The sequence below is a fragment of the Gymnogyps californianus genome, chromosome Z (genome assembly GCF_018139145.2).
Source record: "Gymnogyps californianus isolate 813 chromosome Z, ASM1813914v2, whole genome shotgun sequence".
Lineage (NCBI taxonomy): Eukaryota > Metazoa > Chordata > Aves > Accipitriformes > Cathartidae > Gymnogyps > Gymnogyps californianus.
Genome location: NC_059500.1, coordinates 27309781 through 27332744, shown reverse-complemented (window position 1 = coordinate 27332744; position 22964 = coordinate 27309781). Strand labels below are relative to the sequence as shown.

The following is a 22964-nucleotide window of genomic DNA, read 5'->3' as shown; positions in this document are numbered from 1 at the left end:
CATATTAGCTTGACCTACAAAAGTCACGTCCAAGCTTTGAAAGCCAGAATACCGCCCAAGAGGCAGAAGGCAGAGCAGGCTGCGGTGGGTGCCGCGGTCCGCAGCCACGCCTCTGCGCGCACCCCACCCACCCAGCCGACGCAGCCCCTGTCCCGCAGACGCCCGGGGGGCCCGGCAGCGGACGGGCCCGGCCACACGCACAGCAGCTCAAGCGCTCCCGGCGGGCGCTCAGCGGGGGCGGCGGAAGAAAAGCGGGCTGCCTGAGCAGAAGGCAGCACTCTGCAGTAACGGGGTGGCGAGGACCCTGGCGGGCGTGGGGAACTCGCGCCTCTCCCACCTACTCGCGCTCCGGCGCCCACCGGGCCCCGCCCCGCGCACGCACCGCCCTGCGCCACGTCACCGCAGCCGGGAGCGGAGCGACCTGCCCGCCGGCGCTTCCATGGCAGCGGCGGGTGCTGGGCGACGAGCGCTTCCGCTTCCGGCGGTTAGACGGCGGCACGGCCCGGCCGCGCTTAGGCCGCGCCGGGCGGCAGGGGAGATCGAGGCCCGCGGCGGGCAGGAGGAGAGGGCAACATGTGGCCGCCGCCGCCGCCGCCGCTGCCCTGGCTCCTGGCGGGGCTGCTGCTGGCTGCCCGTTGCGGGGAGGCTGCGGCCGCGGCCCTTCCTCCCCGGAGTGCCGCCACCGCCTCCCCGCGCCCCACGGAGGTGGCTGGCGGGGGTGCCACGCGAAGCAGCAGTAGCCGCCTGGCCGAGGTGTCGGCGCCGCCCGAGCAGGGCCAGCCCATGACTCAGCGCGCCCTGTCCGTGCTGGTGCTGGCCAGCGCCGCCCTCATCGTCTACTTCGTGATCCGGACCGTGCGGTGAGGGCGGGGGCCGCGCCGGCTGGAGCGTTGCCGCGGGGAGCGGGCGGGGGAGGCGGTGCTGCTGCTCCCTCCGGATCACCGTGGGGAGGCAGCACGCTGCCGAGGGGTTGGGGCGGCCCTGCTCCTGCTAGCGCCGCGCCGGGCCCGGCCGGTTGTGTTGGCTGTCAGGGTCCCCTCGGCTCCTGGCTGGGGGCCGGCAACTAGGGCCTGTCTCCAATGCCTGTGGAGAGTGCCGCCGGGTGAGGCGTCTCGGAAACTCCTGGTGCCACCTGCCTCCCGCGTATGGGCGGAAAGGTGCTCGCTCTGGCTCTGCTCACAGCAGTGATACCACTCATCAGTGTCGAGCCCTGGCTCCCTCCTGTTCTCTTCAGGTGGACTTGTCATGACTGACGGATGTCAGTCCACCTGAATTTAATTTTGTACATTCTGTGGGTTATTTTTGTCCCATTTGCAAACTTCTGTCTCACTGAGCTACCGAATTTGTCCATCTCCCCTTCTTTGTCAGTAAAAATCTTTATTTTGTACTTTGTTTCTCAGTAAACTTCTCTATTTCACGCTTTCTTAAGGAAGGGGCACTTAAAAAGCTTGCACTACCAGTCAGCTACCTTTATGTTTCTCATGGAAGCTATTGACTGCATAACTCTACATGCTTTTACAGTTAATTACAGTGTTTGTCACTGTGTTTTGTTGTCCTTGCAGTTTTACTTGCTTTCTCTCATGCTTAAACTGTGAACTCTTCTGGGCAAGGCCCAAATGTGTGATTATGCATAAAGCACATTCATTATGCAGCAAGTTCTGTATGTACTTTTCATTGTAGTTAGATATACTGGTGGTTAGTGTGTCCAGTATCTTCATCATTGATTCCAGAAAGGTAGTTGAAAGACGGTGGTCTGTGTGGGGCACTTACTAAGGCATGCAGTCCAAGTAAACTAGGATATCCTGATTGCTCCGTAGCTCTTACAGATCACTCTTGAGCAGCCTTCAGTGTTATTTTCATTAGAATGCATATCTTGATGATATATCTTGATGATATATCTTAAACGACATAATATTTTAACCAACTGAAAATGGACAAGAGCACTTCTCAGTGTTCCTGTTTCTCCCAACAGGAGCCTGTTGGATTTGGAGTTCTGAGTAGTACTATGGGAAGGCCAAATAAATAAATAAAAGGCTCTCATTGGAGGAGCTGGAGAAGGAAATTCTCATCTACTGCCATTATTTTCTGGATAAGTGGCAATTATTTGATACTTTGTTTCTGGCAATAGGAAGGTTGCTGTTCTGCATTTGAAACTGGAGTGCTGTCTTCTAGATGCTACTGTAAACAGGAAAGTTAAACCTCATGTTATTCTCCAATTCTGCTGCATCTTTCTGTTGCATCTTGCTTCTGAAATTTGGAATAGATGAAGCATATGCTTTTGAATTTGAACTTGTGGCTGAAGTATTTTTGGCAATGGTTGTATAAGAAATTTAAGATTTAGGTGCAAACCTCCCAGTTCCCTTTTGAAAGATTTTCTCAGGACGAAACCATGTGTATTGTTGTCAGACATAAAAGCTTCAGGGCTTTTTACAAACTTTCAACTAGGTCACCCGCCTAGTGGATGAAGGGAAGGCGAGGGATGTAGTTTTTCTGGATTTTAGTAAGACTTTTGATACTGTCCCTCACAGCATCCTTCTGGAGCTTTTCAGTCTTGCAGAGAAAGTCATAGTAAGATGAAGTGGTTGGAAAGTGAAATTAGGCAAAATGAACCATAAAATCAGCTGCCATTTCCTAGAAGTGCCAGCTGGCATGGGAAAAAATGCATCAGGAGAGTGACAGAACCTCAATCACTTACAGCTTCAGAAAAAAAATGAGGTATCTACATAAAAAGTTAGAACCATAGGAAAAAAGCAGAACTGCAAAGGAAAAGGGAAGAAAATCTAGTCCAGCCATAAAATAAAGATTAGATGCTTGGTGTGGTCTGTAGTCAGTGAGTGTGCGCAGACAGGCAGTTTCAGCTACTGAGTTTATCTTCTTGTTCACTGAATGTATGATCCTACTATCTCTGCTTTCAGTAAAAAGATATATGTTTAGCTACTACCTGTATATTCTGTAAATGGGTGTTTGTGGACACAGTGCCATCCTAACACTAGGTAGACTAAACCCCACCATTCCTGCAATTAACAACAGGCCCTGAAGTTGGGATTTGAAGGCAGCCACTCTGAGACTTCATTCCTTCAGTTGCAGTGATCTCCATTTCCTATTGTACCATCACAGCTGAATCACTTCAAAGAGATAACCCCTGCTCTGTGTATGATGTTCCACTTCCTACCTTGGCTTCTCAGGGGGAAGAAAAAAAATAAAAAGCTATTCAGGGAGCTACTTAGCAGAGTCCCCTAGGAATCTGCTTTTGAGGGCTTAGGAGTCCATGAGTGCTGGTCAGTTTTTAAGAACCACCTTTTAAAAGCACAGGAGCAGGCAATTCCATTGTCTCCAAATTCAAGCAAGTGGAGCAGAAGAGCAGCTTGGCTGAACAGGGAACTCCTTTTGGAACTCAGGAGGAAAAAGAAATTGTACAATCTCTGGAAGACAGGTCAGGCTTCGCAGGACGATTACAGAGCCCTGTTTTACGTACGCAGGGAGAAGACACGAAAGGCCAAAGCTGAACTAGAGTCCAAACTGGCCAGTGTTGTGTCAGACAACAAGAAGGCCTTTTTTCAGTACTTTAATAGCAAAAGGAGTCTAAAGAAAACATTGGACCAATACTTGTTGAAGATGGTCCCCTGACAAATAGGGATGAAGATAAAGTGGAGGCATCCAGTGCTTTTTTTGCCTCAGTCTTTAACAACTCTGACAGACCTTGGGCTGCCCGGTCCTCTGAGTTAGAGGACCACGGCTGCGGGAACAGTGACTTTCCATTTGTGGACACTGAAATTGTAAGGGACAAGTTGCATCAGTTGAATGTTCCAGTCTATGGGGCCTGATGGGACTCATCCCAGAGTACTGAAGGACCTAGCAGATGTTACAGCAGGACCCCTCTCAATCATCTGCCAAAGATCTTGGGAGTCTGGGGGGGGTCCCCGCTGACTGGAAGCTAGCCAACATTATTCCAATTTACAGGAAAGGCATGAGGGAAGACCCAGGAAGCTACAGACTAACCTCAGTACCTGGAAAAATTACGGCGAAGATCATACCGGGTGCTACTGAAAGACATTTAAAGCACAATGCAAGTGCATCAGGCACAGTCAACATGCGTTCACAAAGGGAAAGCCCTGTTTAGCTAATCTAATCTTCTTCTAGGATAAGGTCACCCACCTAGTGGATGAAGGGAAGGCGGTGCATGTTGGTTTTCTGCATTATAGTAAAGCTTTTGATACTGTCCCTCACAGCATCCTTCTGGACAAGGAGTTGAATGCACCATTAGCAAGTTTGCTGATGCTACTAAACTGGGAGGTGCCGTTGGCTCTCTTGAGGGACAAGAGGCCTTGCAGAGAGGTCTAGACAGATTGGAGCATTGGGAAATGATTAATGGGATGATTTTTAACAAGTCCAAATGCTGGATTCCACACCTAGGACAGAGTAATGCCAGGCACAAGTATAAATGGGAAGAGGAGTGGCTGGAGAGCAGCCCTGCAGAAAGGGATCTGGGGGTGCTGGTTGACAGCAGGCTCAATGTGAGTCAGCAGCGTGCCCTGGCAGCCAAGAGGGCAAACCTCTGCATCCTGAGGTGCATCAAACATGGTATAACCAGCTGGTCAAAAGAGGTGATTATCCCGCTGTATTCAGCATTGGTGCGGCCTCACCTTGAGTGTTGTGTGCAGTTCAGGGCCCCACAATTTAAAAACATTTTTAAGGTCCTTGAATGCATCCAGAGGAGGGCAACAAAGCTGGTGGAAGGGCTGGAAGGCATGTCCTGTGAGGAGCAGCTAAGGACTCTTGGGTTTGTCTAGTTTGGAGAAAAGGAGGCTGAGAGGTGACCTCATTGCTCTCTACAGCTTCCTGAGGAGGCCAAGTGGAGAGGGAGGTGCTGATCTCTTCTCCCTGGGATCCAGTGACAGGATGCCTGGGAATGGCTCAAAGCTGAGCCAGGGGAGGTTTAGAATGGACATTAGGAAGCATTTCTTTACCGACAGGGTGGTCAAACACTGGAACAGGTTTCCTAGAGAGGTGGTCGATGCCCCAAGCCTGTCGGTGTTTGAGAGGCATTTGGACAATGCCCTTAATAACATGCTTTCACTTTTGGTCAGCCCTGAATTGGTCAGGCAGTTGGACTAGCTGGTCCTTGTGGGTCCCTTCCAACTGAAATATTCTGTTCTAGTCTAACTTAATATATACACATCCTTCAACTTCATTTATTCAGAGGAAAGATCTGTAATTTTAAAATCAAAAACAATGTTTTTGAAGTTCTGGGAAAGTCTTCACCTGGAAAATTTAGCTAGTCTTTGTTGAGATACCTTTAGCCAAAGCTTTCCTGATTCAGGAAGGTAGCAATCTCTTTCTTTATCAATTTTGTACATTGTGATAAAGGTATGACTTTTCAGAGCCATGTGACTTTCTTTGGAGATGGTGCCCTGAAAATACATTTTGAAGCAAATCCTGTGCAAGCTGGTACAACTTTGTAATGTGGCTAACACTTAACTTCTCTCCATGTAGGAGATGAATTTTGTTTGGGAATGGTTATGTGAACTATAGCAATCTCCCGTCGACCTTCTCAAGTGATACTGATGATGATGCAATTTCTCTGTGAGGAAAAAAAAAAAATCTTAATTTCATTTCTAGCTTTGTATGGGGACTTGTTTGAACCCCCTGATTACAAAGGTTGGACTGCTTACGCCTCTCCTCCTGGTACACTGAAAAGCTTAGTTTGGGACCTATTGTTGATAGTTGTGACTACTGAAATGGACAGTAACAGAGTGGCAGAGGCTGGCAGGCAGCTCTGGAGATTGTCTAGCCCAATTTCCTGCTCATGGCAGGGTCACGTACAGCAGGTTGCTCAGCTCTTGTCCAGTTGAGTTTTGAGTATCTCTGATGGTGCAGATTCTACAACCTCCGTGGGCAACATGTTCCTGTGTTTTAGCACTCTCACAATATTTTTTTTTTCTGTTGATGCTGTTACTGTTTTTTGGTTTTCTCCAGTCACATTGGTGAAAAAAGTTTTTATTGTAGTGAAGCCTTAGTCTTTTCTAGAGTCCCTTGGACTGGAGGTCTTGCTTGCACAGACTTGTTTTGCTGCAATAGCAAATTCTGCCAATTACAATAGAAGTTTTGACTTTTATAGGTTTTTATTCCGGTATATATCAAACTCCTTTTATAACAGAAGATTTGCAAAGAATAAAGTGTGTAGCACCAAGATCATACGGTAGATCCATCAGAGCTAGTAATAAGAAAACTGAGACACAGTGATGCCTTGTTCAGTCTACCAGTGTAGTTTTATTGCCTTTTTTGCTTCTTACTTTTGATACTTACATAAAATACCTTATGTGTGTGATTGCCTTTCATGATGCATAGAAAGGCTAAAGTTACGTCTCTTTGGTTGTTCTCCCTGTTACTCTGTCTGGAGAGTTTTGGTTTTTTAACTTAAAGCCTATTGCAGACAAAGATCTTATTCCAGGTTTATATAGGAAGAAGTGCATGCCCATAAATCTTCAGTATTTCTGAGGTGATGAGAAAACAGGTGTAGCAGATGAGGTGAAACAGCTTTTCTTCTTTTTAGAGAAAAGTGTGCTACATAGTTTGGCATGCTAAGTAAGACATCCAAAATATGTTTCAGTATGAATTGTGTATCATGATTTTAATTTAAAACAAATTTATAGGAAATGATTTATAAGCCTTTTGAAGGGTGATTACTGAATATCTTTCACGGGTGTGAAATCTGTAGCTCATGCATGCCTTTCACAGAAGAAAGGCTCAGTTAACTTCAAGTAACTTTATGAGAATACTTTTTGTAATGGACATAGCTCATAGTTCAGGAAAAATGAATTTAGTTAAAAATATGCATTAATGGAAAATGTGAATTAACTATACCATATTTTGTAGCATAAGATGTGAAAAAACTTTAGGATGGAGCTTTCCCAGCACTGGGACAACTCTGGGACAGATAAAACTTAGGTCTGTCGCACAGACTGTTACCATAATCTTCCATGATATTTTTGCTGAGCTGTGAATATTTCCAATAACTTATCCACCTGTTTGAAAGTAGTTTGTCTTTGGAACTATTGAGCAAGAAAATCTGAGTTTCACTTTTGAGAAGGCATATACTGGCCCATAAGTAAGACTTTCCTGTAGGCCCATAAGTAAGACTCCCCTGATGTGATGGGAAAGCTGCAATTTCCTTGGCACATGCTTCTCGGAATCCTCTGAAATATTGTGAAGCTGAAGGGTGACAAGTTGAGGAGGTTGGTTTATTGTAGAGTTTACTAACAGTAAAAAGCTTCTAGTAGAAAGGCACTTTACTTAAAAGACAGGGTGATTAGCAATTGCTACTTTATTGAACTGGCCTTGTTTAAAGTGTTTGTGGCTTGCAGCAAGGGTAGTACCTTATACCTGGACAAAATAGGATAGTGTCATTAGCTTGTTTGTTCTCCTCTTATATAGGTGGAAATGACTACAGGAAAATGTCATTTTGTGCTAAAGTTTATTTTTAGCATTTAGAGACATTTATATGTTAAGCTTGCAGTTTGCAATTGATATGCCATATATGATGTGTGTAATCGTGATAGAAATTCTATATATGTATTGTGAGTCCTGGTCCATCTTTTATTAATCTAAGTAATTCTGTTAGACCAGTGCTGCTGTATTTGTCAGTCTTCTTTTAAGAAAAGGTATTGCTGATTATGCTCCTAGAGTGGGACTTCACTCATGGCACTAATACAGTATGGATTTATCCTGGCCTTCTAAATTTAGTTTAAGTTTCTTGAATTTGCGTGGAGTGGAATCATATGACAGTTGAATGAGGAAGTCTTGAATTTTTTGGAAAGCATTTACAGAGTTGATGAATAGCACTAGCTTCTCTGCATGATTATTACCATTGAAAAGCCAACTCGTTTGAGAAGAAAACCAAAAATGTGTCATCTTTTTGTTTGGCTAGGTTTTTCTCTAATGCATGCAGTGTTTTTTTTTTTCTCTGTGGTACAGTCTAGGGGCAGAGTAGGTTGTTTCAGGCTATGTTTAAATCTCCTTTGTTCAGGATTTCCCTGAAAGAAGGTGAATGTTATTTGGAGGCTGTTTAAGTTACATCAGCTTATAAGCAGCCGTTATTGTGCAAATCCTACAACATTGTTCTACACAGAAAATACATGGAAAGGTCTTTGGAAAAAAAGTGTTTTACACAATTATCATGCTAAATTAATTTTCTGCGTGGAATTAAGGACAAGTATTGCTGTGACCCTTGGTATCAGATTCAGGTAAGAATTGTGTTTGAACTGTCTTGTTGCTTGAAAGAAGTTTGCCTCTTCTATCAATCTTCAGTCAAATACTGAAGTAGTATTTGACACTGAAAATAACGCAGTTTCTCAAGATACACCGTATCAACCTGTTGATACACAAAACTAAATGAATGAGTTGTCAAGACTTTGTGTAAAAATGAAAATTCTTTCATGTAAAGGTACCTTGCCCTGTTGCTTTTTGCTTTTTAATGATTCTTCTGCCACTGATTAGTGCAGATGTGTTCAGAAGAGGTTTGTATTTGATACACCAGATGAGCATTCGAAAAACTTATGGATATGTGATTGAGAATATCTTTTTGTACAAGGAAGTTCTGGGATCTAAGCTAACATTTAGCTGCCTGAGATGACTGAGATTTTGACATTTCTGTCAGCAGTGAGTTTTGAAATTGTATACCCCCCCCAAAAGGAGGTCACATATTAGGTAGTGACTGTTTTTTACCTTACTCTGTGCGTTTTTTTTAACTCTTCCCACCCTCCCAAGTCCCTTGCAGTTTTATGTTTCTCTAGACACTGGATATTCTTTAAACTTAACCTGTTGTTTTGCTTCAGTTCTCATTTTCCTAACATACTTTCTGCCTTTTTTTACACCAACATTTCTTAGTTTCTCTTATTTAGCTCTCCTCTTAGTTTAACAGTCTATTATCTATGCCATCTCTGATGTTAGTCAGATAATATGGATTATCCTCTACTGCTGTTAGCTGTATTTGAGGAAGGATTGGGACTGAGCATGTAGAAATATAACATTAACTTTTTATGTACTTTTAAATCCATTTTCATAACTTTATCTTATTAGACCCCAAGGTATCCGTAGTAACTGCAAAGATAAAAATTATCCCTTTTAAGTTCATGAGAGGCATAGAGAACGCTACTGACTTTAATGAAATTGGGATTTTGTCTTAGGTTTTCTCCCTAACAGTCACAAGGTAAAAGGTTTTATGTTAGTTTTTGTTAACACTCATGACACTGCTCTAGTGTCATAACCATACATGCATGTTGTGTAAGCGTCTCCAGTATTCTTTTAGCTTAGTCTTTTGACTAATCTGTATATAAAGATTTTGTGTCACAAGTGATTTTTATCCCTTTTTCAGTAGCATTCATTTGAACCTAGAAATTTGTGCCAGCCTTGTGATAAGATTTTTGTTTGCATTATCTGCAATCTGGACATTAGCTATGACTGTCTTAGGTTATTCTCGACTCACAGTAGCAACTCACTTTTCTTTTTACCCCATTAAGTAAAAAAAGTAAAGTGTATAGTGAGATTGACAGAAATACTGACTATACAAATAGCATGAACTGCCTCTCTTTCATTTCCTATTTTATTTGTGTTCAAAATAATTTCTAGTCTGTTAGAATATATGGGAGTGCTTGTCCTGGTGCCAGTTGCTTAGCTTCTACTTTAGTAAAAACAAAACAGAAGACACAATATGTATGAAACAACCATATTTGTCATCACGCTTTCTTCTTAAAGTTTTAGAATTTTCTTCTACTTGGTGCTTTGAAGTATACAACTTCTTTCTATGTTAAGGACTAAAGGCCAGATGAAATGAAGGAAGAAACAGGAAGGAACTTTGTCTTGAACCAAAAGGTGAAATTTGCATCTTTGTTATTAGCCTTAGCTTTAAACTGTAAAGTTAGGTACTTTAAGTTGTGCTAAAGCACTTAATGCCTGGCATGACAGTTGCTGCTATTTCAAATCATAGTTGAGGGTGGAGGAAATGATCGTGCTGATTATTTATTTTTATAATATCAGAAGTTGGAGCACTTTGAAGAAAGGTATGTATTTTATACCCTTCCCATCCTAACAAGGTTACGTTTGCTTCTCAGTTCCAAAAGGAGGTGTAATTCACTGGAGTATAGTCTAAACCAAGCCTGGATGCTGCTGTGTGTTCTTTCAAAGTTGCCTTGGTGTGAAAAGGTGGATGCTTTTCCAAGAAGCATATTAAAAACAATTATTTAAGCACACCAGAATTCAGGACAGAATCTGAAGCTGAGAGTCTCAATATCGTATTTGATATCTCTTACAAGGTGGTGAAAGTGTGGAGCAGAGAGGTGATTATGCACAGTATAATAATAGTATATTAGACTTAGTCTGATAGTACATACTATAGTAGCATAATATGTTATACATGAACGATCTTTTTGATTATTAGCTCTGAAATATCCAGTATTGAAGTTCCTGAATGTTGTAAACACCTTTTCTAGGCACCTAACTTGGGTTTGTAAATTCTGGACTTTCTAAAAGGAAGGGCTACTGTCACCTTTGAGTTTAGCACTAAATGCCTTGAAAGCAGGTTCTTTTTTTTTTAAGTCTGATAGCTTTCATGTAGCTGCTTTTTGCTAGTATACAATAGCTGAAGTGACTGTCAGCATTTTGTAAAGAGACACCTTTGCATAGTGTTTGCTGAGTGGCGAGTGATCTGAGTTCCTGATCCTCAAAGACTTGAGCAAGACATATTCGATGCATATGGGAGTAGTTCTGCAAAGCCAAATGTAACGGTTCAGTGTGCGTGGGACTTACCTGGGACCCAGGCCCACACAGAGAAGCCACGGAAAGTGAGAAAAGCAGATGCAAACAGTCTGTTCATCTGCGATAAGCACTGTGCCTTAATCCTGAAATGTGAATCACTGCCTCTTCCTTCCGCGTTTTGTGAAGCATACAAGACATTGACTCTACAAGTTCACTCGTATTCCAAATTCCGATATAAACAACGTTTTAACTTGATAGCTATAAAAGACTTCACAAATAATAAGTTTCAATGTCAATGACTTGTGTTACATCTTTGCTATAGCTTTGTTGAGTTTCTTTCTGATTTTATCTACTGTTCTGTAGAAACACCTAAACACATAAAGAATATGTAGCAAGGCAAATTTTTTTCTCATTGTAGGATCTGATAGAAGTATGCTTTTGCATGTATTTTTACTTGGCTTTTGCATTTAGCTACTAAGTGCCTGTATAGGCTTTTTGCATTCACTACAGTAATTCTGTACAAAACTACAGATGACATTCTTATTGGCCTTAATCATTTCATGTAAATTCTTGACACTTAGAATTGTCTGACCTCTCAATTTCATAGAGCTAAGTGTGTACACTTTACGTATACTAAGTTTTTTAAAATTTGTGGTAAGTATCAATATAGCTGTATTTTAAGGGATAGTTTTCTTACATTGTTGGAATAGAAAGTAGAGAAAAATTTAGAGAACTTAAATATTTTAAAATACATTTCAGGCTCAGAAGGCGAAACAGAAAAACCCGAAGATACGGAGTTTTGGATACAAACATAGAAAACATGGAGCTGACCCCATTAGAGCAAGATGATGATGATGACGATACAACGCTATTTGATGCTAATCATCCTCGAAGGTTTGTATATAGAAGCCAAATGTACTTCTAGCAATAGAAGTGAAGGAGTATGGATGAGAAGCAGTTTCACTGAGAAAGCTCACTACTGTGTTTCATATGCATGTAGTTGGAGAAGGGATGTCAAGATCACTTGAATTTTAAATGGGCAAGAATTTAGTGGGCAAGAAGATAAACACCATTTGTCTTCAGCATGTGAGTTCCAGAGAAATGGAGAGGAAGGTAGGATATTTTTGTTACAAATACAGTGTCATTATTGAAGCTTATGTTAAAGTCAACAACTAGCTTTTACCTTTCTCTTTTCTTTTTTTTTTTTTTAATTTTTTATTTTGGAGGCTCGTCAGTTTTTCCTGCGTATTCTCTCCTATGAGTTCTGCTTCCAGCAGCTTCGTTCTGCTTTCTCATTGCTAAAGCAGTCCTGCAGTTAATGATGATCCTGCACCAAGTTTTAGATTTGGTACTGCTGCGTAGAAAGGTTCATATTCTTAAGTCACTCTCTGAAACTATGTAGTTACAGGAAAATTTTGTTATATTTCCTTATTGTCCTTACCCTTAAACATTATGATCAATTCAAACTTAAACTTATGCAATTCAAACTTAAAAAAAAGTTTTCCTTATTGAGTAATGCCATCAAACTGCCCATGCAAAGACATAGTAAAAAATTTGATAGAACTGTCATAGTGAGGACTACTGTCAAGTATCAGAAGAGATAAAATGATGAATTCTGCCAGTCACAGCTAGTAATTGATTCAGCACTGTTTAATGTGAAACTGAATTAAGGTCTCAAGCAAAACAATTCAACAAATACAGTACATGATGTCTCAAATGAATTAAAAGTATTGGAGTAGTAAGTCAGATGTTCTGCTCTTTATCAGGATGCAGTTCTGGAACTTGGAAGTGAAAGGTTCAGTCTTTTTTAACTTTGTCTCCTTAGGGGGATTCTTTCAGATTAAATTTTTTTCATAAGTCAAAGTCGCTCTTTCCTTTTTCTCTCCCCCATACATTAGAAGAAACTAGTTGGAATATCTTCACTTACCACTCCTCTGTATTAGAGAGTCACGTGGCACTTACGGTTAGCCCATGTTACTAGTCTTGTTCCAGTATAAATTATGCCTATTATCTAATATGTAATTGTCACATTATATCCAGGAATTCCCTCGATGTCTCTCTTAAATCTTTTAACTTCTTTTGTAACTCAGCATACTTATTAGACTTTGAGGTATTTGATGACCAGTTAACATAATATTCCTCATAAAATTTTATTTACAGGAGTATCAAGTAACCTTTTTACTAGGAATGAGAATGATAATATGGCTAGTCAGCGTTAACAAACAGTATTATACAATTAACGATAGTATTGTTGTATTCATGTTATAGAGGTTATTTCATACTCTTGTATGCTTATTTGGACATTAAGCAGGGTGGTATTTGTTAAGCTTCAAGGAGCTGATTATGTCTCAAGAGCAGTATTTTATCTAAAGGGACTATACTATTAGTATGTTAAATAGGTATATGTACTGTGTCTTCTAGTGCAGAGGAGGCTGTGTTAATAAGTGGTATTGAAATATATGTGTCTTTTGCATGTAGATAGGTGTTCTGATTTTTTCGACTGCTTATAGTAGCTTCCAGTTTACCTATTTTCAAAATTTTGGTGGGATTATATTAAGCTTTCCAGGCACTGAAATGGCAGCATGCATCTTTTAACCCTACTCTTTAACCTTAGTAGGTTGCTGTCTAAATTTAATTCACACTCTACAGATAAATCTAAAATTCCTAGCTTGAAGCTTACTGTATATTAAGATAAACAAGATTGTATTTTTGAAGTCTGAAGCTACAAAACCGCCGCAAAGTGTCAAAGTGATTGTGTCTGTTTCTTTAAACTTCTTTGTGTACCTTAAAATAGAAGCAATGAAAACCCTAGAGGGAAAGTTCACTAAAATAATATCAGAGATTGTCAGAGGGTTGATTTCTGTTTTTTTTTTTTTCCCCCTGTACATTTCTGAACACTACAATTTGAGGGAGAAAAAATTTTCGTTCACGTATTTTATTGTAGAAGTATCTAATATGCACAGTACTTTTAAATTGTTACAAATCCATTTTGCAATCATAGTTTTGCAGCAGCTTATGGAGTAACCAAAACATGTAAAGCAGATAGATACTGTTCTTATCTGGTTTACATACTTCAGTTATTTCAGTCTTGGGTATTTCATTCTTGTCCCTGACAGAATGTATAACGACGAAACAGAAGTGAAAACAGTAAGAAAAGGAAGTATGGTTTAGACTGAGGTCCTTATTTTTATTTTACTTTTCCTTTTTTGCCACACAGATATCTAGGGTGATGCTGAGGTGTATATGTGCTTGTTGACTGCCTATCAATCCAAAGAGACAAATGTGAGAACTTCTAAAATCTAAACAGGGCTGTACCAAGGATCCTATGTATTTCTATCATGGTTATTCAACCAGGTAGAGCACATTCTATTCATTCCCCTTCAAAATTTATCATGGAAACTCATACTCAGTGAACTGGTTGTCTTATGGATTGCCCTACCTCTGGTCCCAATATAAATTTTGTCAAATTATGTCCTAAATAAATGTTTTTGCCACTACACTTTCTATGGTTCTGTGGTTGAAATTAATTTGGTTTATGATTAAGAAATTAACTTGCATTAAAGCAAACTCTTTATAACTATAGACAGCTGGCTTTTGAACTGCACTTTCCCTGAACTGTGATAGCTACAAAAAAAATCACATTATTAGTGTTGCAGTTGGGGGGGGGGGGGGGGACAAAAAACACCAAAAAAACCCCTGTCCTAATTTCCAAATGCTCAGCCCCTCTTTAAATTGAAGTACTGCAGCAAATCATCATTTAGTTTAGCTATACCAGGCAATTTGGAAGTATTTGAAAGTAGATTACTGATCCAGACCATTTTAAAAACAGTCCTTTGGATAACATATGGTACTAACAGTTTGAATACATTAGTAGTGTTTCATTTAGCTGATGGTGTAGCTATTGTAAGATAAATCAAGTATTTATTTTAATACAGTTCCTCACACACTGTGGTATCTTTTTGATGAAAGAACTTCTGCTAGGTATGTAGTATTTGATTTTAAAAGCATCAGCTTCAGCTGAAAAAGCAATACCTGATGTTTTGATCCAAGTCCAAAGAGCCCAGAAAAAGTGCAAAGAGAAGTGTCATGTAATGTTTGAACATGGAGTAAATACATAGAGTGATGTAACTTATGGCATAGACACACCTTTATTTCTGCCCTATGGGGCTGCAAAATGACCTAAAATTTGATGTTTGCTCAGAGAAGAGATGATAATGTCAACCTCTCAGTCAAACTGCAAGAAAAGTAATTGTATTGGAATAACTGAGTGATCTAACCAAACTTAATTTCAACACATTTCTGTTAACTTGCTGAGGAAAACTGACTAAACAGGTCAGAAGTAATACCTTCAGAAGAGAGTAACTATAGATAGTAAAGGAAGAAGATAGCTCAAAGTAAGTGCTTAAATTATCAACGTCATTATTTTGATATTGGGAACTTGAGAAAACAAGGACTTCAGTTACATTTAGTCAACAATGTGAATATACTCCGTTTATGTATATTGAGAGCTTGCTGTGTTCTCCTTCATGGAGAGAAGCCCTCAAAATTTTAGAAGTTACTTTTTATCTTGAAACAATGTTTGTGTGTAGGAGGAAAACAGTGCTGAACAACGTGAATGCACTCCACAAATCTCTATAGAGCAGCTTGATAAAATGCTGTCCAAACTTTGCAAAGCAACGGCATTGCTGGGAGGGAAGTTCGAAAACTAGAGTACTTGGAAAAAAAAAAAATTAAAATCCTTAATTGGGAATGTACTTTTTTCAGTTAATTTCTTTCCCCTTGTTTCAACTAAATGTTTTGCATGTGCATTGAAGCTTAGTAATCAGTCTTCATGTCACTGCTTAACCAAGAATGACCAAAAGGAGTACAAAATGCATAAGTAATCAAAGAGTGGCTGAGGACAACTTGATGATAATGATACTCAGATGTTCTCAGGAGATGTCATTACACTTTGTCCTGAGATTTGCAGTAATTCAGAGGTATAGTTCGTTGGGTTTTTTTAAGGTAGCATAAATATGCAGTCAGGCTTGGAGCAACTAATTAGGGAACAAGGAAGAGCGGCCTTTAATGGTTTTTGAGTTTAGTCCTTTGTTAAATAAATCACAGTTGCAGTTTTGCTTAACTACAGTCAACAATCAGCTTATTCAGTTCATAAGTTTCTTACCCTCATAACTCATAGTGGAAGGCACTAAAATACTAAACGCAGTTACAGGAAATTCTAATCTACATGTTCTGGTGGGTTCATATACATTTGTTAGGGACAACAAATTATATAAGTATTGTTTCATGTAGAAAATAGTTGTCTTTTTCCTTCTTTCTTTATGACCTGTTAATAGACTGCAGTAGTATCCACTCTGCTTTCATTTTTCTTGACTAAAACAATCGAGCTTTTTTTAAGGTGATACTCTACAGCACAGTATGCATATGTTAGAAATCCCTATAAGCTTGTTTTGGGTTAGCTGGTAAGTCTATTTCACTCTTTCCAAGGCTAGGCAGAGAAACTGGCTTGTTTCCTAAAATTAGTATAGCAGTGTTAGTATACTGGTGTGCTGATACAGTTATTACTTCGAGTGTTCCTGTTTTCTTTCAGAGCTATATGAAAAAAAGTCCACAGTGCCCTCTGTTGTAACATAGATGCAATTTAAGTGTACTCTCACTGTTGTCAGCAGCTGTGTAGCTAGTCTCTGTGCCTCTTCAGTTTGGGGCAGTTTACCGGAATGGGATGTTTTAGCCATTTTGTTCAATAGCTTACTATTACGTGTCGAAGTTTGAAATTCTAAGCTTTGGTTTCTTACCATGCAACTTTACCTAAATGTCAACTGAAGTACAGTATCCTAATATCACATCTTTGTTTTTCAAAGGTATATCACACTAGTAGTTTACGATCCTCATTAAATCAGTTTACACACAAACTGCTTGCTGCACTGCAAGGCACAAGGAAAAGCGCTTATTCTATTTTTGATGGCATTCCAGTTATGGAATGCTACCAAGAGTTATTACAGTTTGAATAGGAACTCAGGAGCCTTGGAAGTTTAAAAATATATCCAACATGGTAAAAACCCAGGTTTTTTTTGTAAGTGAGCTGTCTCTCTTTTTGGGAGGTTTAAATAAATGGAGTTTTATGGCACTTTGCTTCACAGTAATATGGTAACTACGAGTTTTTACAGGTGAATTTAATAATAAAATGTTACATCTCTATGGGTTTTTTCATAATGTTTGATCTTCAAAAATGTAGGCTAAAGTTCCCCTTGAAACAGGGCATTTCAGATTAATGCATCTGTTTCTTCTGTTGTAGAGAAGTACGTGCCTTTCAGTGAAAGAACTTAATCTTAGAACCAGAGAAGGAGACTGCTTCATGGGAGGAATAAGAAGCAAGAGGGTATGCAAGTTGGGGGGACTAATTTAATTTGTGTATATTATGGCATCCTTACTTTGTTGCAATAAATACTATACCAATTTGTTGTACTTTTTTGTATATAGAGGATTCTAAATGTAAAGCTTACAGAGAGAGAGTGCACTAAAATGGAAACCTATTTGGAAGGGAGATTACTTTTAAAACAGGGTATTTTTTTGCTTGTTACAAATCTTGTATGCCATAAGTGTGGTATACACTTTTTCTACAGTGATCTGGAATGTTAACAAATTTTTTTGCTGATATTGAATTGTAAGTAAACATAGTCTCTGTGGACTCCTCAGAATTGTTAGAAATTGATTTTAGTTGAGGAGATGCTTTATCCTTTACAAATAAAAAGCCAAACTACTGCCTTTTGTGTTGAGACTTTTTTTAAACTGAATTAACGTGTTTTATGTAAACTTTAGTGAACAAATAAAAACTGTTTACAGTGTTCCTAGCATTTAGCATGATACTTCAACACTATAGATTTTAAGGATATTAATATAACCTTGTAAAACACAGTACTGCAACATCTTTTTGCTGTTAAGACTACTGGTTACAACTATTGAGTTAATTTTTTTGTGAGGTCCATCCAACTTTTGTGAACAGATGTTGCTCACCGACTTTAGAGTGCTGCTGGTGTAGTCCACGTGGAGTCAATGTTCAGACTGATGGTGAAGCGGAAATAAGCCTTTGGGTAGCCTTGTTTACTTATGTACGCTTTAAACAATCTAAGTCAAATATTAAATTTGCTGTAACTCTAAAATAAAAAAGAGACACCAGAAGCAGCTGTTACTATGAAATGTGCAGTAATATTCACATGAATGTAGTTGGCATCCATAAGTTACATTTATTTTTTTAGCTAGTGCCATAAAAATTAATAGAACAAGCTTTAAGACCTAGAATATCTGATTTTTTAAAAAATGTGTTGCCGTTTCCCCAGGGATCTTGATAAAGCAGACAAAATGTTCAAATTCCAGTTGATTAAAATTACTGTGTAAATTTATTGCTAATTCTGTATATATTTAGTATCAAGGCATAAACTTGCTATAGCAGTATTGGTGGGGCTGGTTACGTTTCCTGAAAGTTCCTGTGTTATGGGCTACAGGGAAGGAGGGATTATTCTTCCCGATTCTTCAGTCCCCTCTTGGTGAATGAACAAAATTGGAATACCTTATTTGTCTTTGAGGTTATTTCTACAGTGATGGCGCGGGGAGGGGGTCTGCTGTAGACTTTTTTAACCCCGTATCAGCTGATTTGCTGTACTGAACCCTAGTTACTTGCCCTAGTAACAACTCAGATGAGGTCTGAAGTAATGGATGCCAAATCAGCCTCCCAAGGTAATTTTCATCTACAGTTGCCCATGTGCTGGACACAACTGGGAAATATATTGTATTTACAATAAATGCAGGTCTTTATTTTGCTTCCTCTCCTCTTGTACCCAACTTTTTCTGCCCATATTTAAAGATAAAATTGAAATGAAAACACAGCACAGATTCTCAGAGAGGCTTAGGTGGGGAATCTAGAGACATAGTGAAGAATAGCAGTGTCATAGGCTGCAGGTGAGAGAACAACAAATAATAGAAGGCAAAGCATGTTGCTTCTGTATATAAAGGGGACCATCAGTGTTAAAACTAAACATAATTGCATTCTTTCTTTAGATTTTAATTTTTTAGCAGTGCCACATGTTAGCACTAGCAGAGTAGCCTGCTCGAATTAGTTGTTTTAATTCTGTAGAATCTTTCTACGCTTTGAGCTGAATACATCCTGAGGAGCTGTTATGCTTGCTAAGCATAGATACGTGAACTGTTTAAGTGTGTTAGAAACACTGGTAATGCAAACACTAAGTTTGTAAGCTCTTGCGTCTCCTGCAAGTAAATCTTGAGATTTTCCTGACGAAAAAACAAAATGGAACAGGTTATTTATGTTTCTAAGCAAATTTTCTGTGGGGAAAAAAACCCAGCAAATTTCCCAAAAAATTATGTGGGCTTCTTGAATTCATGCCTCCAAAATTATGTGGATCTATTTTACAGGATAAGCATCTATAAAGCAGTCATACAACTGGTAATAAGTTGTGACAGTTTTGTTTTCTGGTATACCAGATACTATGTGGTCCATGGCTTCCTCGGCCTTTTTGAGGCCATATCCAATTTCAATAGCTGAATTGTCTCTCAATGCTTTTGCAGACACAAAATTAGTCAAAAATAACCAGTGTTTTATGTGTCTTGGTCTTAACAGTTAGAAATCTGCTCTGAATTATGTGCAGCCCCTGTTGATATGTGAAACACGATCAGTAGTATTTCCAGCTGTGGCTGAAAAGCTGTTCTTACAGTATCCTAACATTCTTTCAAGAATTTTGGGAAGAGTATGCCACCCCAGATGCCAGTAACTGACCTGTGTATAAATGGGACTAAAGTTTATATCAAGTGTTTATATCAAATGTACTTACACTTTACAATTTGATGTAAAACACAAGGTTGAAAAGAGGAAGACAATTAATCATGAAGTGTATAACTGAGTAGCCATGTATGGAAGGTTTTATTCCCATTTAAGTCAAGATGTTAATAGGCCAGTAAAGAATGGGAGTTGATCTGCTGAAATAAAGCTCCTTGAAGATATGAGATAGCCCGAGTTTAATGGGAAATAAGCTGGGGGAAAGGCTAGATTTCTTCAATAACTTGAACTTCTGGAGACAGAAATGGAATGTGGAGAAAATGCTTGGAAGACTCAAAGCAAAAAGGTAGTTAAAAAATACCTTTACAAATTTTACAGTGTTAAAGCTATCATGGTATATCTATTATTGTTTATTAGGGCTTTGTGACACTTTTTCTTCATTAGTGCAATTCGAGACACAGCATGTACAAGAATATGTAGTTCCTGATCAAGTCTGAATGTATTAGTTCAGTGCATTGATAGGATAATGGAGTATACACACTCAGATACTATGAATGGGTCTGAGAATGAGAAATCCATGAGTCAGAAAAGGCAGAAAGCATTTTTGTTTTTCTTGTTGACCAGTCAGAGCCAGGGAAGGACTCTTAATATATAAACCAGCTGAAAGACCTGGGTCTCAAAAGACCCAGTGTGACTGGACTGCTTCATAGTTTTAGAATAGACTGCTGTTTGCTGCAAACTTCTTGTCTCATGGTGCTGCTGCTGATGTTCCAAGTTAACTGCTAAACCCCTGCAGAATTGACCCAGATCTCTCTGGAGTGCTGTCTTCTGATAAGATTTTTTGCATGATTTTTCTCTGTCCACAGTTGCTTATCTATTCCAAGTGGCTTGCACTCTGTTTAGCTTACATCTTGAAGCATTCTTATTTTAAGACACAGTAAAATGAGAAGATTTCTTAAAGATATTATAAGGATGGATGGGTAAGTTCAAGATTTTATTAAGAGATACAAATGAGGTTCCTAAATCATGAAATCTTTTGAATGTGATTTCCTGCTTTCTTCCGTTGGAAGAGTACGAGCCAAAAGGCTTATGCTTTTGGCATAAACCTTTTGGATGCTTATGACAGTATGTTTTGCACAATATGCAATATTTATAATGTTTTTATAAATTATCTGGATGCAGGAATCTAATGTACATTAAGTAAGTTCACCGACAATACTAAACTAGGAAGAGCTGTGGACTCACTTGAGGGTAGAGAGGCCTTACAGAGAGATCTAGATAGACTACAGAGCTGAGCAATCACCAACCTTATGAAATTTAACAAGAGCAAGTGCCAGATTCTGCACCTGGGATGCAGTAATCCTGATTATATATACAAACTGGGGCTCAGGAGGCTAGAGAGCAGTGCCGCGGGAAGAGATCTGGGGGTTTGGGTTGATGGCAAGTTGAATATGAGTCAACAGAGTGCCCTGGCAGCCAAAAGGGCAAGCCATGTCCTGGGGTGCATCAAGCACAGCATAGGTAGCCGGTCGAGGGAGGTGATTGTCCCTCTCTACACTACACTGATGTGGCCCCGCCTCAAGTACTGTGTGCAGTTTTGGGCACCTCAATACAAGGAGGACATCAACTTATTAGAGTGTGTCCAGAGGAGAGTGACCAAGATGGTGAAAGGGCAGGACTTTACGAGGAGCGGCTGAGGTCACTTTGTTCAGCTTCGAGAAGAGAAGGCTGAGGGGTGACCTCATGGCAGTCTACAACTTCCTGAAGGGGGGCAGCAGAGGGGGAGGTGCTGATCTCCTCTCTTTGGTGACCAGTGATAGGACACAAGGAAATGGAATGAATCTGCGTCAGGGGAAGTTGAGACTGGACATTAGGAAAAGGTTCTTCACTGAGAGGGTGGTCAGTCACTGGAACAGGCTCCCCCGGGAAGTGGTCATGGCACCAAGCCTGTCAGAGTTCAAGGAGCATCTGGACGATGCTCTTAGTCACATGGTTTAGTTTTAGGTAGTCCTGTGAGGAGAAGAGAATTGGACTTGATCCTTATGGGTCCCTTCTAACTTGAGATATTCTGTGATTCTGTATATGTCAAGGGCATAGTCTGAGGTCAAAACCAAAAGTTATGCCAGAGATCTTTTTGAACTGTTATTCCAAAAGGGCACTTTGTTTATTGATCTTCTTCCCTAAGCCTCATTCTGTTATTAGAAACAAGGATTCATTCATTATAGCTTCAGAAAACCTGATCCATAAAGGTAGAGGATGAAACAGTACGCGTTCTCACCCAAGCTTTTCGGTGTTCATGTTTGTCGTGGTTTAACCCCAGTCAGCAACTAAGCACCACGCAGCCGTTTCCCCCTCCCCCCTCCCATTGGGGTGAGGAGGAGGAAAGGAAAAAAAAAAAAAGTAAAACTCGTGGGTTGAGATAAGAACAGTTTAATAGCTAAAGTAAAATACAATACTAACAATAGTAATAATGAAATATAATAGTAACGAAAAGGAATATAACAAAAAAAGGAAGGGGAGGGGGAGAAAAAAACCAGTGATGCACAATGCAATTGCTCACCACTCGCTGACCGATGCCCAGTTAGTTCCCGAGCCGCGATCCACGCCTCCCGGCCAACTCCCCCCTGTTTATATACTGAGCATGATGTTTCATGGTATGGAAATACCCCTTTGGCTAGTTCAGGTCAGCTGCCCCGGCTATGCTCCCTCCCAGCTTCTTGCACATCTGCTTGCTGGCAGAGCATGGGAAACTGAAAAGTCCTTGGCTTAAGATAAGCGCTACTTAGCAACAACTAAAACATCAGCGTGTTATCCACTTCATTCTCACACTAAATCCAAAACACAGCACTGTACCAGCTACTAAGAAGAGAGTTAACTCTGTCCCAGCCGAAACCAGGACAATGTTTTAAAGAAAAGTCAGAGTCATTTCAACAGCTGTCCAACTGGATCGTGCGTTGTGCAAAGAATTACCCATTTCTAATGAACAAACTCTTTATTCCTTCCACAGCTTTTTCTTAAAGAAAAAAAAATCCAGCAAAAAAGCTTATAAGTAAGGTAAATGGTATTTATGAGGAATCTTTATGCAACTCCTAGTTTTAGGGGTTTTAGACTAGCACAGACTTCTGCAAGAGATTACTTCATTCAAAAGCCTGTATGCCACAAATGTTTTGAAACCTGGAGGTTCTGCAGGCAAAATGCAATATGTTTGCACTGATCTTAGTCTCTTGAACCCACTTTGGCCACTGGGATGCATGGCTAGGTGGATTTCTATTCAGGCTAAATACAGGTGTTCTTATTCTGTGTTCTGACAGAATCCAAAGGCCCCTCATCTTTCCAAACACAGAAAACAGTTCTGTGAACATATACATTAAACCTACTGATCAAAGCAGGAACAAATATACCAACATTGCTGCGATGTTTTTGA

The 22964-nt window shown here is 39.9% G+C and overlaps 1 protein-coding gene across 1 annotated transcript; it reads left to right on the top strand.

Annotated features, from left to right (window-relative positions):
- Window positions 1-542: 542 nt before the first annotated feature.
- On the top strand, window positions 543-17514 carry FAM174A (family with sequence similarity 174 member A). Its single transcript, XM_050913354.1, has 3 exons — window positions 543-860; window positions 11512-11646; window positions 17048-17514. Exons 1-3 carry the CDS (start codon window positions 574-576, stop codon window positions 17067-17069), a joined length of 444 nt encoding a protein of 147 aa, XP_050769311.1. The 5' UTR covers window positions 543-573; the 3' UTR covers window positions 17070-17514.
- The last annotated feature ends 5450 nt before the right edge of the window (window positions 17515-22964 follow it).